Source organism: Paralichthys olivaceus, chromosome 18, assembly GCF_024713975.1.
Source record: "Paralichthys olivaceus isolate ysfri-2021 chromosome 18, ASM2471397v2, whole genome shotgun sequence".
NCBI classification, from domain to species: Eukaryota; Metazoa; Chordata; class Actinopteri; order Pleuronectiformes; family Paralichthyidae; genus Paralichthys; species Paralichthys olivaceus.
The window spans coordinates 20,086,916-20,102,894 of record NC_091110.1 but is presented as its reverse complement, the minus strand read 5'-3'; the positions used below and the strand labels follow the sequence as shown (position 1 = coordinate 20,102,894).

The 15,979-nt window shown below is 46.4% G+C and overlaps 4 protein-coding genes across 8 annotated transcripts; 2 read left to right on the top strand and 2 right to left on the bottom strand.

Annotated features, from left to right (window-relative positions):
- Positions 1–13: 13 nt before the first annotated feature.
- Positions 14–7,832, bottom strand: hpse (heparanase). Of its 4 annotated transcripts, XR_011239145.1 has the most exons (15): positions 7,517–7,832; positions 6,545–6,672; positions 6,102–6,230; positions 5,853–6,026; positions 5,591–5,762; positions 5,094–5,141; positions 4,850–4,943; positions 4,670–4,776; positions 4,353–4,467; positions 3,808–3,932; positions 3,582–3,728; positions 3,022–3,266; positions 2,052–2,239; positions 315–858; positions 14–137 (listed from the first exon to the last, which is right to left on the bottom strand). XR_011239145.1 is itself a non-coding variant. In XM_069513746.1 (12 exons), exons 1-12 carry the CDS (start codon positions 7,747–7,749, stop codon positions 3,089–3,091), a joined length of 1,650 nt encoding a protein of 549 aa, XP_069369847.1. In that variant the 5' UTR covers positions 7,750–7,832; the 3' UTR covers positions 2,897–3,088. The 4 variants fall into 4 exon arrangements, 1 of the variants encoding a protein (XP_069369847.1); XR_011239146.1 differs by lacking the exon at positions 2,052–2,239; XR_011239144.1 differs by lacking the exons at positions 14–137; positions 315–858 and having other exon boundaries at positions 1,445–2,239.
- On the top strand, positions 839–2,888 carry LOC109647679 (myosin light chain 5-like). Its single transcript, XM_069513754.1, has 7 exons — positions 839–1,104; positions 1,806–1,913; positions 1,986–2,061; positions 2,157–2,261; positions 2,378–2,456; positions 2,529–2,577; positions 2,695–2,888. The coding sequence occupies exons 1-7, from the start codon at positions 1,102–1,104 to the stop codon at positions 2,794–2,796; spliced, it is 522 nt and encodes a 173-aa protein (XP_069369855.1). The 5' UTR covers positions 839–1,101; the 3' UTR covers positions 2,797–2,888.
- A 167-nt stretch (positions 7,833–7,999) lies between the features above and the next one.
- helq (helicase, POLQ like) lies at positions 8,000–14,002 on the bottom strand. 2 transcript variants are annotated; one of them, XM_020112245.2, is made up of 18 exons: positions 13,286–14,002; positions 12,482–13,127; positions 12,059–12,237; positions 11,661–11,861; positions 11,518–11,590; positions 11,347–11,444; positions 10,974–11,072; positions 10,597–10,742; positions 10,277–10,519; positions 10,051–10,192; positions 9,872–9,976; positions 9,585–9,786; positions 9,313–9,470; positions 9,137–9,235; positions 8,879–9,052; positions 8,677–8,790; positions 8,449–8,583; positions 8,000–8,366 (listed from the first exon to the last, which is right to left on the bottom strand). In XM_020112245.2, the coding sequence occupies exons 1-18, from the start codon at positions 13,496–13,498 to the stop codon at positions 8,262–8,264; spliced, it is 3,132 nt and encodes a 1,043-aa protein (XP_019967804.2). In that variant the 5' UTR covers positions 13,499–14,002; the 3' UTR covers positions 8,000–8,261. The 2 variants fall into 2 exon arrangements, with proteins under 2 accessions (XP_019967804.2, XP_019967805.2); XM_020112246.2 differs by having other exon boundaries at positions 10,277–10,516.
- A 27-nt stretch (positions 14,003–14,029) lies between these two features.
- Positions 14,030–15,945, top strand: mrps18c (mitochondrial ribosomal protein S18C). Its single transcript, XM_020113662.2, has 6 exons — positions 14,030–14,606; positions 14,780–14,826; positions 14,910–14,993; positions 15,074–15,131; positions 15,246–15,305; positions 15,808–15,945. Exons 1-6 carry the CDS (start codon positions 14,546–14,548, stop codon positions 15,882–15,884), a joined length of 387 nt encoding a protein of 128 aa, XP_019969221.1. The 5' UTR covers positions 14,030–14,545; the 3' UTR covers positions 15,885–15,945.
- The last annotated feature ends 34 nt before the right edge of the window (positions 15,946–15,979 follow it).

Sequence of the window (15,979 nt, the reverse complement as noted above, 5' to 3'; positions counted from 1 at the left end):
CAAAACACTTGTCTGGTGATATTAAGATTTAATGTCGTTAATGATTCATCTGTTATTACACCGGACTCTGAGAGAGTACATCTGGAGTACAAGTACACAAGTACATCAGTACAAGTACACAAGTTCATCAGAAGAGTCTATCTGGAGTACAAGTACATCAGTACACAAGTACATCAGAAGAGTTTATCTGGAGTACAAGTACACAAGTACAAGTACACAAGTACAAGTACACAAGTACATCAGTACACAAGTACATCAGTACAAGTACACAAGTACATCAGTACAAGTACACAAGTACATCAGTACAAGTACACAAGTACAAGTACACAAGTACATCAGTACAAGTACATCAGTACACAAGTACATCAGTACAAGTACATCAGTACATACATAACTATCAGCTTCATGTAGAGTATCACAATAAAAGCTCTCGGTGTAGTTAAAGTTTGAAAATCAAAGTAAGATACATGTTGAATAAACTCTGTCACTACATTACAAATGAAACTTCACTCAGGATCTCCTCAGCACTATGATGGAACATGTCAGGAACATGTCAGGAACATGTTTCTAACATGTCAGGAACATGTCAGGAACATGTTTCTCACATGTCAGGAACATGTCAGGAACATGTCAGGAACATGTCAGGAACATGTCTGAACTTCATTTCATGTCTGGAAACACTCTGACTGTGAGATTTTAACGTGTTGTGACAGTTTGGAACTGTGTGGGTTTTTTCACATCATCGTCGTCTCTTATCTTTGTGACTCGGTGACGACCTGATCCGTGTTTGATCTTCTCTACGTTCGATAAGAATAAAGAGATGAGGATCTTCTCCTCCGTCCTCCGTCCGTCTTCTCACTGTAAATAGAATCACTGTAAAAGGTTTTGATCAGCAGCAGCAGTTGCCGAGCCTCAGGAGAACCAGCGTTTTACAGAACTTGGTGACCATGTAAGGGGAAGAGTGCGAGGCTGGAGGGGCCCCTGAGGACCCCCCCTCACTCAGACCATCATCACCGTCCCTGTGGTCGACCCCCGACAGCTGCTCTATTTAAATCTCTGCTCACTGCACCGCCGGCATCACAGAGACGAAGAGGAGCAGAGATGGTACGTACTCACATCAAGTTTTTATTTTAAATGTTGAGTTCAGTTTTAATCAAATATTTAAACTTGGAGATCAAAGTTTAAACAAAATTAACCAAGACGAACATTTACTGGATTAAAAATACAAAGAATGAATGAAATGTCATAATGTTTGATGGTCTTGTGTTGACAATGTGTGAATCTAATTCATATTTTTTATAATTTAAAGTGTTTTTACTGAAAGATTAAATGTAAATCAGCTATTTATTAACATTGTCATGTGCTAAACATGTGTAATAGATTTTATTTATATTAATAAGCACACTGTGTATTTCTGTAAACACAATAAATCCTAACAAGCTCATTTGAAAATACAGATAGAATATTCAGATTTAATCCTCCACAATCAGAAAAGACTATTTATAATAAATTGTTGTGAAAAAGTGAAAATTCTTCTTGTTGATAAAAGTGTGATCATTATTAATGGAATGGAATTTCATGGAATGTATTATAATAAAATAACACTGAAGTAACATGTATTATAAATATGAAGGTATCAGTGAATATTAAAGGAGTTTTATCAGGTCAACTATGGTGAAATATCTTTATAAACCAAAACTGAATTTGTTCCATTCTATGAAGTGAAAACGTTTCTTTTCTCTGGACGGTTTTTAACAGTAACGACAGTTTCAGTGAGTTTCTAACGTGAGTTTTTGTGTCATCAGGCGAGTAGAAAGACAAAGAAGAAGGAAGGAGGCGCCAAACGAGCTCAGAGGGCCTCGTCCAACGTGTTCTCCATGTTCGAACAAACTCAGATCCAAGAGTTTAAAGAGGTAAAGTCCCGTTCGTGAGGTTTAACTTATTATTTGAAACATGTTCTTATATTTTTTACGTTTGTGATTCAGGCGTTCACACTGATCGATCAGAACCGAGACGGATTCATCGACAAAGAGGATCTGAAGGACACGTACGCGTCTCTGGGTTCGTAGCTCCGATGCTAAACCGACACATGATCAGATTCTTCCTGCTCCGTCACACAGATTCATCTCTGAGGTGTGTGTGTGTGTGTGTTTCAGGTAAACTCAACGTGAAGGACAATGAGGTGGAGGACATGTTGAGAGAAGCCACTGGTCCCATCAACTTCACCATGTTCCTCAACCTGTTTGGAGAAAAGTTGCACGGTGAGAAAATCATATTTCCTCCGAGGTTTAATCTTCTAATAGTGTTTTTATTTTGAGACTGGAGCTGACGAGGGGTCAGAGGTCATGAACTGACGGAAGGTTTTCTGTGTTTTCAGGCACTGACCCTGAGGACGCCATCTTAAACGCTTTCAAAATGTTTGACCCTGACGCCAAAGGCTTCGTTCACACGGACGAGTGAGTCGTCAGCTCTTACGAACGTCTCTCTGCTGTTTGAACAAATCTAAGTGTCCTGTTTCATTTGAACAGATTACAGAATTTGCTGATGACACAGGCCGACAAGTTTTCATCTGAGGAGGTAGAGAAGGTTTCTGATGACGTCATGAGTCTATCGAAGGATTTCATCACTTCACATTATTACGTTTAAGTTAAATTACGTTTCTTACAACCCGTCTGTCAACGTGTGTCGTTTCAGGTGAAGCAGATGTTTCAGTCGTCAAATATCGACACAGCAGGAAACTTGGATTACAAATCTCTGTGTTACATCATCACACACGGGGAGGAGCAGGAGGAATGAAAACGTCTCTGCTGCTGTTTGGTTGTGATGCGTTGAAGCTTCCAGACTTTGTGATGAAATGATGAAAATAAAGAAAGAAAAACTGAAGGAAACCTCGATCTGTAATTCACAGAAGTCACGTTGTCCATCTTTATTTACAACACGTCACCACTTTGTGAACAGAATTAGAAAAACACTTTATTAGAAACTTGTTTTGAAAGTAGTTCCTCGTTTCAAAGTCGTCACCTGAGTTTAAGTCTGTTCAGTCCAGAGACGATCAGCTCTGTCTACAGACGTCTCTTTGTCCACGGCGTCATCGGAGGTGTCTGTGGTCGTGACAGGCGGCGGCTCGAGCGTCTGTGAAGACGAAGAAGGCCAGAGAGTACGCAGGAAGCTGCAGGTGATCAGCCGGAGGAAGACGTACTCCCTTGAGGTCGGGGAGAGTTTTATCGTCCACCATCTCCAGCACGTCTCCGTTCAGTTTCACAGACCTTCAAAAAATTAAAAGACAGATTTTCATTATTGATTCATCAATTAATCAATTAGTCTAAAACACATATCCTGACTCTACAGAGACGAATTTAAATCCTCAAAATATTAAGATACATTCACTGATTCCACTTCTATGATGAGATGGAAGCAGCAGCAGTGACTGTGTGTTTAGATCCGGTGGACTGCTCCTTTAATGAAGCTCCTGAGGAATCTGTAAACTCCTCTAACACTGAAACTAAGTGACACAGTGTGAGTCTCCTCGTGACTTGAGGAGCTGAGTCCTCAGGGATAAATGGGCACATTGACGGAGGCACCTGGAGTAGAGCCCCTCCTCCCCCGGCCGGTCGGCCTGCAGGACAAAAGCCTCCACTGTGCCCGAGGAGACGAGCGCAGGAGCCGAGATCTGGGCTGGTTTCTTACTCAGGTTCATGGACATCAACGTGAGCGCTCCGCTGCTGTAGCTGCGGACACGGACAGAGCGGGGCGGGGTTATTACAGGAAGTTACATCAGAAGAAAACAGGGTGATGTTGAGAGAGAACCTCTTTGTGTTGGAGCAGTGCAGATACACTCTCACTCTTTTGCTGCGGCCGAGAGCAGAAACCGCCTCAATCTTCAGAACCTCCGGTCCCACGAGTCTCTTGTAGAGAAGAGACAACCAGTAGTCCTGAGAGACGACACGTGAGGTCAGCAGCAACTCTGTTCACTCTCACAGGAAGTAGTTATGAGAGAAATATTCACGCTCTAATGTTCAGAATCTGTGTCCTCAGACTGTCCATCGCTGCAGCTCCTCTCTTCAGCCTCTGTCTCAAACTCTTGGTTTTAGCTCCTGTCTCTTTAAGACCCCCCCTCCTGATAAAGCCCAGTGTGCTCTGATTGGACAGCTGGTCCGCTCTGTTGTGATTGGTCAGGAAGTGACCGCCCCTGCTCTGGGTTTAGCTTTGTCTTTATCGTCCCGACCAACATGGACGTTCAGTCTACGTTCATTTACGATTGTTAACTAATCGGTTCATCTAACTCACTGGGACGATGAGACACGTCCTGCTGCAGCAGACATTTAGAGAAGCAGTGAAGAAGAAGGTCTTACAGGAAGTGGGTCCAGGTTGTCGTCGACCAGGTGGTAGCTTCCAGAACCAATGAGCACCTGCCTCATCACCACGTCCAGGCCCAGAGTGGCTGCCAGGCCCAGTTTGTCCAGCCACCTGCAGGGGGCACACTCTCACTGTAACACTGTGTGTGTGTGTGTGTGTGTGTGGGGGGGGGGTAATGTTTATCATGAGACCAGGGGCTGCTGGGTAATCAGTGCGCTAGCTTTACGTTCATTAGAGTCCTGTACATGACGCGGGTGCATGAACACGTTGTTCTGATCTCAGCTCTAATAGAACGTTTTGGGTTTTTTCTCACATGAATCCTGCGACGAACGCGTCAGACAGACCCACAGCTCCTCCTCCGTACGCCGAGCTCGTCTCTCCGAGCCAAACCGCCTTCCCCGGGGACGCCGTCTTTACTCTCTGAACAGAGGACACATGTCAACATCTGCATACACGTGTCAAAGTGTCTCTGTGACGTGTCCACTGTCTTTACCCTCAGAACTTCTTTGGCCTTTAACGTCAGAGAGTCGAGAATCTCTGGATCCAGAAAATCCTCCAGGGACGTGTCTCTGCCGTTCACATAGTAACTGAGAGACGGGGGGACGAGTTAACGCTGCTTAATGTTTCTACCTGCATCATGTTTAAAGAAGTGACTCAGCGTGAAGTCACGAGTTGTGTTAATGTAAGAACTTTATGGTCATCGTGCAAACATCACAGGGTGAGACGGCTGAACTCACTGGTGCCAGGTACAGGCGTCGATGGCGTCCGCTCCGCTCTGCAGGAACCTACAGGACAGAAATCACTGTGTCGTGAACTCGATGGAGACTTGGAGGAGAATGATCCACGTGAACGAGCGCAGCGAGCGTCCGAGCGACGGAAAAACCAGAGTTCAAACGTTCTGGACCAAATGAGATGAAGTGTGCAGCTCACATGACGCTAATCTAATCACAGAACGTCGGCTCCGTCCTCGGCCGCTGAGACTGTTCTCTGCTGCACACCAATACAAATACAGTACATATGTAATTATATGTGTGTATAAGTATATACATGTGTGTATAAGTATGTACATGTGTGTATAAGTATGTACATGTGTGTATAAGTATGTACATGTGTGTACAATTATGTACATGTGTGTATAAGTATGTACGTGTGTGTGTGAACATGAGGAGATCTGGTTAAACAGGAAATCTGGTTCATATCAGATTATTGTTTCCATGTAAGCGTGACCTCTCACCCCTCCAGGATGTCGATCCTGTGGTCTCGCGGTTGGCCCACGTCCGGCCCGTACAGCCCGGCGCCATGGTAAAATTTGGACTCTGACATCATCTCTCGGAGACGGGTGAAGTCCTTTCCGAGCTGATGTCCGTCCACTCGGATCCCGGCCTTCTTCACGAAACTGTTGGGTTCTGAGGAAAAAACCCACGACAGATGTCAAACTCCGACCTCAGTGTGGAGACGTGACATGAAGCTGCGCGTCAGCTGGCGTGTCGTCGAACCGTTTCCCAGCTCCCAGGACACGGCGTAGCGTCTGGACTCGCAGTACTGCAGCAGGGAGCGAGCGTTGCTGCTGTTCCAGCTGTTGTCGTCTGTTCTGAGGAGAGCGTTCAGCCCGAAGATCAGATCCGTCCCCGAACAGCTGGAGAATGAGTTCAGCAGGTCCACGGTCAGCTCTGTCACAGGAAGAGGGTCAGTCGGCGCGTCACGTGTTCACATGTTCACGTGTTCACATGTTTACGTGCTCATACCTGTGAACTTGACCTTCCTGTACTTCCTCTGAGCGTCTTCTCTCATCAGGATCAGCTGCTGCGTCGTCCACTCCTTCTTCAGTCTGTCCTCCAACCACGACGGCAACGCCACTTCATCACAGGACGGAGCTGACGAGAGCAGAGAGGACGTTGGTTCACACGCTTCCTTCCTTCACTGTGACCTCTGACCTTTAACCATCCAAATCTGATCAGCTCATCTGTGAGTCTAAATGAACGTTTGTGTAAGATCTGCAGAGACTCCCTCAGACTCATCTTGAGATATCGTGTTCAAAAGAAAGTAACATACTGATAAGATGAAAATATCATGCATCCGGCCACTAGGTGTCACCGGAGAGCAAAGAAAAGACTTCCTGTTGTTTCTGATTGTTCATATTTTTTATTTCCTTAAGAAGCCGAGCGGAGGGAGGAGCTCTGAACGTCACCTGCAGCGACGCCTGATGTTTCCAGATGTTTCCTCTGAGGAGTGAAAACCATGAAGTCTTGTCTCGTTCCACCGAACCTCAGGAACGATGGAGTCAGAGCTTTGGTCAACGTCCTGATCTTCTGAGAGCTGAACACAAAACATGAGCTCATCAAACGGATTCAGATGAAACCAGAGGGTTTTTGAGTTTTGATGATTTTTAGAAATGAAAATAAAAGTTGTTTGAAGCAAAACATAGATTAACACACACACACAACACAAAGACAAACACACACACAACACAAAGACACACACACACACAACACAACACAAAGACACACACACACAACACAAAGACACACACACACACAACACAACACAAAGACACACACACACACACACACACACACAACACAAAGACACACACACACACACAACACAAAGACACACACACACACACACACACAAAAACACACACACACAACACAAAGACAAACACACACACACACACACAACACAAAGACACACACACACACAACACAAAGACAAACACACACACACACACACAACACAAAGACACACACACACACAACACAAAGACACACACACACACACGCACAACACAAAGACAAAAACTCACACACAAAAACACACACTCTCACACTCTCTCACACACACACTCTCTCTCATTCTCTCACACACACACTCTCTCTCATTCTCTCACACACACACTCTCTCTCATTCTCTCACACACACACACACACACACACACAGTCTCTCTCCCTCATTCTCTCTCTCACACACACACTCTCACACTCTCTCACACACACACTCTCTCTCATTCTCTCACACACAAACACACACACACAAACAGTCTCTCTCCCTCATTCTCTCTCTCACACACACACTCTCTCTCTCTCTCTCACACACACACTCTCTCTCTCTCTCTCACACACTCTCTCTCTCACACACTCCCCCCCCCCCCCCCCCTGACCTCAGCAGGTACATGAAGCTCTCCTCTGTCCCCAGGCTGGAGTCGATGGTGACGGACAGGAACCTCGGGTCGACCCGGTGGATGATGGAGGTTAAATCCGCGGTGACGGTGACGAGCTGAGACCCGGAGCCGGTTGTGTTCCAGCCCGGGTCCGAGGGGACCCGGCCCGGGTCTCTGGTGAAGCGGAGTCCGCCAGAGAGACGGAGGAGGAAGAGGAGCAGGAGCAGACTCATGATCACACTGAGACACTTCCTGAACTGTCTGCTCCTCCTGCAGGGGGCGCACTTTCTCTGTCTGAACACTGGTCACAGTGTGGAGGCACAGGGGCGGCCATGACACCTGCAGGGGCCTTAATGAGAACTGCAGGGGCCCCTGACTCAATCCATACAGAAAGACCTGACAGCTCCACCGCCCCCTGGTGGCTGGCTGCAGTATAAACCCTGCTCATCTTTCACATTAAGTTCATAAACTGAAAACATCATCTCACCTGTTCACTCACGTGATTCTGAAGATTTTTAATAAAGGAAACGTGTTTTACAGACTGAACGGTTCTGATGGTTCTGACTGTGACGTCTCTTCATGATCATGAAGTTCATAAAACTTCTGCATCAATAAATTAACTGTTCATGACGACGTGCACATTATTTTAATATCATGTGAATTTCAAACCAATAAAAGAATAAAAAGCAGAAATGCAGCAGTTCAGAATAAAAGACATGTTTAAATATATATGTGATAAATAAACTCAGACAAGTTGCTCCGTTGATAAATCAGCGGGCAGATCTAACGGCGCCATCAGCAGGTCGTCCACTTCCTCCTGAAGAGCCGCCGCCTTTTCATTCAGCAGCATCTGGAACACAGACACACGTCACCTGACCACGTGTCGATGAACATGTTGACACCTTCACGTGGAGGCACCAGGACCAACTCACTTTAGCCGAGGCCACGATCTGATTGGCCTGTTTCTTGTTGAGGTTTTCTATCGTCTTGGACAGAGAGGCGGGGTCGGCGTTCGCCAGGTGAGTCAGCGTCTTGTAGCCGGCGTTGTACAGCTGCTTCGCTCGCGACTAGAGGAGAAAGAAATGCATGTAAACCACCTGTATGTGACGATATTACTAAACGTTATTTATATGTTGGTGCACCGTGTTTACTTCACTGACCTCCATGACTCCGACCACCTCCATCAGAGGGATAAGCTCCGCCTTCACACAGTAACTCAGCCTCCGCGTCAGCTCCGTCAGCAACGCTTTGAACGGCCAAAACTCCTCCAGCTCCTGATCTCACACAGAAGAAGACACTGATTTATTGACGTTCAACAGCTGAGCGCAGCGGCTGCAGATACACGTCACACGATGGCGGTACCTCCGTGAAGTGCAGGACGCAGGAGCAGAACGCCGACGAGGAGCTGAGCAGAGTCTGAACGAAGCCTCGGCTCAGCTGGAACCTGTCCGCCACACTCCACAGGTTGGTTTCCCTCAGTAGAGAACTCAGCACCAGAGCCAGATACAAGCGTCTCGCCACCATCATGTCCACATTCTGACACACGACCACAGAGAAGACGACATGAGCTCCAACACTTCAACTGTAAAATATCACCTGAGAGGTTTTTCTCTCTCGTACGTTTTTCACCGTCTGTCCAGCAGCTTTTCTCGCTATGAAACTCTCCGGCACGCCGACGGCTGCGGACATCTTCTGCTCGGCCTCTGACAGCCGCGTGAACTGAAAGATAAAACTCGGAGTTTTACAAAGATGAGCAAACAACGGTGACATCACAGCGTCCGACAGCGACTCCGCACCTGTCCGAAGTAAATCCTCCAGTCGGGTTTGCACTGGCCGATCATGTCGTAGGGCGTCACCAGGTAGAGCAGGTGCAGGTAACTGTTGAGCAGCAGACCCTCCAGGCCGCGGGACAGATCTTTGTACAGGACGTCACTGCAGCTCAGATCCACGGAGCCTGAGGACGAGAGGACGACTCACTGACTCACTCACCTCTTGTGAGTCTGATCACTTGAATTCTACAGATCTACTGAACGTTTGTAAAAACCTCAGAGTGGATGACGTGTTTCACCTTTATAAGTAGCTTTTCCGAGCTTGGTGACCTGCAGCGTTTGTGTGTGTGACGTCACGGCGATGAGATCTTTCTCCTTCAGGAGGTCGACACACTGCTGCACCACGTCCCACAGACTCCGCTCCACACACAGCTGCTCCCGCTGAACGTACAACAGCGTCCCCTGCAGGAAGTCCCTCATCTGCTGCAGCGAGGTGGTGATCTGAAAACAACAGAGCAGCTGATTCTTACTTCTTCTTTTGCCACGTCTGTGTCACGAAGAGGAACTAAGAGACAGAAGGATTTACACTGAGTCCGATGAGCGACAGGATGAGACTCAGGATTCCTTTTCCATCGTCGTGCATCAGGTGACTGTAACATTTCTCCATCGGAGCGCACACCAGTGTCTTAGCCTGAAAATAAAAGAGTCAATCAATCGATACATTCCCCAGTGACGGATGAGTCTTCAGTGTGTGAGTCGAGGTACCATGTCCCTGTCTTTGTCCTGCAGGACGAGGATGCTCTCTCCCACCGTGTCGATCCCCGCTCGCCCGGCTCGTCCCACCATCTGTTTGTACTGACTCCTCTTCAGGAAGTCAGCGGCCACGTACGGTGACCGGAGGATCACTCTGGATCAGGGTGGTCAATAGATTCATAATCTTTATGTTCATTCACTGACTCTCTTTATACACAATCACTGATATGTGTCTAACCTGCGAGCCGGTAGGTTGATCCCGGCAGCGAGGGTGGAGGTACAGGCGAGGAGACAGAGCACGCCTTGGGAGTAGGCCTCCTCCACCAGCTTCCTCTCCTCTGTGGTCAGCCCGCTGTGGTGGTAGGCCACGCCGTAAGGCACCGTCCTCCTGAGCACCGGACACATGGAGCCGTCACCGCTGTCCTTCAGCTCCCTGAGGAGGACGCCCTTCTCCTCCTGCCTGCGCTGCAGGAATACCCTGCTAACAATCAGATGAGCGAGTCAGTCGCTGCTGACGACACCAGAGTGAGAGAGACGACCGACGACTGGCTCACTCACTCGTTCAGATATTTACAGATCATCCCTGCGACGTTCTCACAGTTCTTCTTCGTGGGACAGAAGACCAGACATGAGTGCGAGGGAATGACTTCAGTCACCAGAGCGATGATGTGATCAGGGTCCATCTTCTGCATCGAGCTGGAATACTGAGACGAGACAGACACACGGAATTTATCTTGAGAAAAAGTAGTTTGACTTTTTGTTCAGCACCATCTTGGTTTTTTCAAACCAGAGACGCCCCCTGCTGGTCAGTACATGGAAGTCAGGTTTCTCAATAGGCTCCACTTTCGAGTAGACGATGAATGCGGCCTCTGTTGTGTAGTTGTCGCATTAACACAAAGACTTCAAACATGTAAATGTGAAAAAAAATGTTTTACCTTATAGTTGAGAAGACGTGAGAACTTGAAACAGTCCTCCTCCTTTGCATCCACTTCATAGATCGTGTCATTCAGTTTGACATATTCTTTCAGTTGGACCTGAAAAGAGACGTTTCACACATAATAAATCTTCTATGTTTTATTATGTATGAAACAAATAAAAGCCTCAATACTGAGGAAGAGAACAATTATAGTCTGACCAATTAAAAATATCAAACCTCAACAACATTTCTTTATGATAAGTTTGATAATGACGTCTTCAGAATTACTGACTCATTTTTTAAAATGTTTCTATCGATACGTTGATAACTAATCCACATCTCAACATCAAACTGTTCTCTGAAGTTTCTATTCACGTTTTGAAATCACTCACAGGTCTGAAGTCATTTGTGTAATTTTCAGCTTTTAAAAACATCTGCAGGTCCCTGATGTTTCCCAAGGTGGCGCTCATTCCAATAATCTGAGTCTTATCTGCAAAATAAATCAGGAGCATTACTCATTTAATCCTAAAATAATGAAAAAAGAAATGATATAAGACACTTACTGCTCATGTACAGAACTTTAGCCAGAGTCATTTCAATGACAGCTCCTCTGCTTCCATCCCCCAACATGTGAAGCTGAAAAACAGCTTCCATCAAACCTCAGAGCATCTGAACACGTCAACACTTTTTATTTAAGGACATTTACCTCATCTACCACCACCAGCCCGAGGTGATCCAGCCGGCCGGATTCTATCAGAGAGTTCACGAGGCTGTGGCCTTTCTCTATCGTCGAGATGTAAAGTGACGTCTGGTTTCTCCGCTTCACTGGAGGAAACTTGCCTTTACTGCCGGCGTACTCCTCCACCATGAAGTCCAGCTCCAGGCCGAAGCTCGCTAACCCACGTACCTGAAACACCCACAGAGTAAGTTGAGGAAAGGTGTCCCACAAGGCTCCGTCCTCAGTCCTCTGCTCTTCATCTTCAGGACGCTGTCAAACTCACATTTAAGACCCAAGAAGAATCCGAGGAGGAAATTAAAGACCGAAACAAATCAGTGCATCTGTGCAGTTACAGGGATGTTGAACGTGATTCTTCGGTCTCGTACCTTCTCCTGCACCAGTGAAATGTACGGTAAGATGAACAGACAGTCTTTCTTCCTGCACAGCAGCTCTCTGAGGATGAGGATCTCTGCCACCAGAGTTTTTCCTCCGCTGGTTGGAAGAGAGTAGATCAGATTCTTCCGCTGCTGGACACAGTCGAGGTTCAGACACGTCTCCTGCCAGTCTGAGACAGAGGAGGGAAGAGAACACTGGGTTTCAGTGGTTTGAAGGAATACAACATAATCCAGCAGCATTTTGAAGCTTAAAGCTTGTTCGAGTGTTTATTTACTATAATGGTGAAAAAGTCTCATAAAACAAAAGGTGACGTCTTCAAATGTCTGATTTTACAGAATTCAAAACTCAAACGTCTTCAATCAAAGCCTGTGATTTAAACACGACAATACACTGAGAGAAAAACCTTCCATCACCATATAAGCTCTTGATTCCTCTCAGTTTGTACATCAGATCTTTTACTTTGGAGGGGAGTCCAAAGAAAGGCCCGAGGTCGGTCGTCTCCGTGGACACCGTCTCCATGGCCTGCAGAGCGACGCTGATCTCCTCGGAAACCACCGCTTCCTTTAACACAACAGAGCGAGAGACGTTGGACGGAGCCGCAGCGTTACAGAGCATCGTCCTCTTCAGCTGATCCGTCACGCTCCTCCTCACTCGTCTCTTGGTTTTATCCGTGAGTCTGTCTGTGCCGGCCTCAGACGTCCTGTGTCCACCGTCTCCTGTGTTTCTAGAAGGTGTCGAAGTTTTATCTCCGTCCTGCAGCCTGTTCCTCTTCACACCTTCACCGATCTGTTCTTCAAACTGAATCTGGCTGGCAGGTATGTCCTCGAAGGGTTCGTCTCCGAGGACGTCCAAGATGGAGTCTGTGAGGACATCTTGATTCTGGGTGCAGTCTTGGGAAGGTCGCAGAGTGGCGAGGTCCTGCTGATCCACAGCCACGATCTGGAGCTCACGCCGTCTCTCGTCTTGTTCTGCATCGTCGAGTTTCGCCAGGAGCGAGCTGTCGCCCAGGAGACTGTCGTAGTCGCCGAACAGATCCTCAGCGTCGCTGCAGAACTGCAACTAAACACAGGAGCGTTCAGGTCGAGGATCAGAGCAGCAAGAAACACAGAAATAATCACTGAGTCACTTATCACCCGTCCTAAAAGACAACGAGGTCACTTCAGATCTTCTTGTCTATCATCTATCTGATGATGTTCCAGCTCCATGATGTAACTCACCTCAGCAGGTTCAGCCATGATGCTCTGGACCGTCCTGTCTGTGGAACATGTCTGTGAACATGGTCCTCCTCCTCCTCCCCCTCCTCCTCCTCCTCCTCTTCCTCCTCCTCCTCCTCTCTTCCTGGCAGGTGTCAGGTGACTCTGAGCTCCGTCTCTCGACCTCTTTCTCCCGGAAACTCGTTTTATTTTGATGTCACTGTCTCCACAGTTCATCACTGTTCATGTTCCATGTTTACCAGCTGCTGAACACACACACACACACAGAGACACACACACACAGAGACAGACAGACACACAGAGACAGACACACACACACACAGAGAGACACACAGAGACACACACACACACACAGAGACACACACACAGACAGACACACACACACACACACACACACACACACACACACAGAGACACACACAGACACACAGAGACACAGAGACACGCACACACACACAGAGACAGACAGACAGACAGACACACACACACAGAGACACACAAAGACACACAGACACACAATAATCTATTTAACACTTCTCTCGGGTTCAGATGAAGGATGCTAACAGACGTTAGCCGGTGTTAGCTCCTCGTTGAGACTCTGAGCTTGAACGAATCTTCACAAACGTTCGATGAATTTTTAAAAGTTTTTCTCAAAAGATTCAAACAAAAAGCTCGCGGAGTTTTTTTCTGTCTGCAGGAAACAGACGCACATTTCAAACTGTCAACAAGAGAGAAATCCCTCCGTCACTTCCGTTTCACTGGTTAGCTCACTAACGGTTTCTTCTCTTCCTGTCGACACTTTAATAATAATAATATATAATAATAATAATAATAATAATAATAATAATAATAAGCGACAGTAAAACTTAAACACGTTTTCAACTGTTTTAAACACTTTTTTAGTTTCTGTCGTTTTGTGTGTTTATCTCGTTTGTTTCTTTGTCGCTCGTTTCAGGGGGATTACATTTTGACTTGTGTTATATCTTTGCGGAGTGTTACGTTTAATCCTTTCCCGAAAGAAACAATCTGATCGGAACCAAAGTGCATTAATGTGAGAAATTGTAAATCTATAAATATAAATTAATAACAAGCCTCTGAATCACATGATTAACTTCATAATTATTTGATGTTCATACAGTTTTCGCATTGCAATAATGTTATGGATTTAATTAAAAAAATTAAGGTGGGAACTGATAGTTCCTCCTCACGGACGCCCCGGAGCCTCTCAGAGGTCGGACGCTCCTCTTCCTGTGTCGGGTTAACATGTTCCCTCTGAGATTGTCGCTGCGCTTAAACTCGATTTTATCTCAACGTGGAAACTCGAGTAAGATCAAACTTCTCCTTTTATTTATTTTATTCTCTGTGTGGATGTGACGCAGTTTGTTACGTTTTCAAATTTAAATACCTGTTTACCTCCAGCTGATGCTGAAGCTGATGCTGAAGCTAATGCTACCTAGCCCAGAGAGGAGACTCTGAATGTGACATTTATCTCTGCAGGTCTGAGGACCGTGACGTCACACGCGGTCCAACGAAAAGATGACGTGGTGAGTGATGTCATTCACGACAGGAAACTCGGGTACTACGTCATTAATCAATTTAACCACGTGATGATTTTTCATGTTTTCAGCTCGTGAAGATGGAAAATCCGTTTAAACAGGCTCAGACCGGATGTGTCCTGTGTAACGTGCACGTGGATTTTAAGAACACCCAGGTGAGTGACACCTGTGTGTGTGTGTGTGTGTCTGTGCATGCGTGCGTGCGACGTCACTAACGTGTCTTCCTGTCCTACAGCTGCTGTCTCAGTTCATCTCCCCTCACACAGGCAGGATCTACGGCCGACACATCACAGGTGAGTGTCTGTGACGTCAGGTGATCGATGTGACGTCAGGTGATCGATGTGACGTCAGGTGATCAGGTGATCAGATCTGTGACTCGAGTCGTCTCCGCTCTGATTCCTTTTCAGGTTTGTGTGGAAGAAAACAGAAGGAAATCTCCAAGGCCATAAAGAAAGCTCACTCCATGGGTAAGATTCTGTGAATGTCATGTGACTGCAGATGTTGTCAGACATGAACCACTGACGTGTTCCTCACATGTTCCTCACGTGTTCCTCACATGTTCTCTATGTGAGAACAAATGTCTGAGTCAGTGTCTCTGGACATGTTCTGGATCTTCTCCTGCAGCTTCTAGTAAAACATCTGTAAAACATCAGAGTGAGTCCATGTGAGAAAACATCTGGAACCTTCTCAGTGAGTGGACGTGTCTCTGAGGTTTCTAACACGTGACGTACGTGAATCTGGAAGAACTCAAATGTCTCAGGATGAAGAAGAGGAGCCGTACACAACACTGATCTTTACACAGCAGAGTTTAGACGTCATGTCCCGCCTCCTGCTGCTCTACAGGCTCCGCCCCTCGTCACGTGTATAAACAGTTCCTGTCTGAAAACATCTCCGTCCACAGGGTTCAGTTGGTTGCAATGTGTGATTTCACCACTAGATGTCACTAAATCTAAAAACTCTTTCCTCCAGGTTTCATGTCGGTGACTCACAAACACCCACAGTTCATGAGGGATCCCAACATCTGTGGCATCAAACATCTGCATTAGACGACCTGTGTGTGTGTGTGTGTTTGTGTTATTTGTGAATTAAAAACTTAATTATGACTCATTTAACGTCAGTTTTTTTCTGTTCATCTCATCAA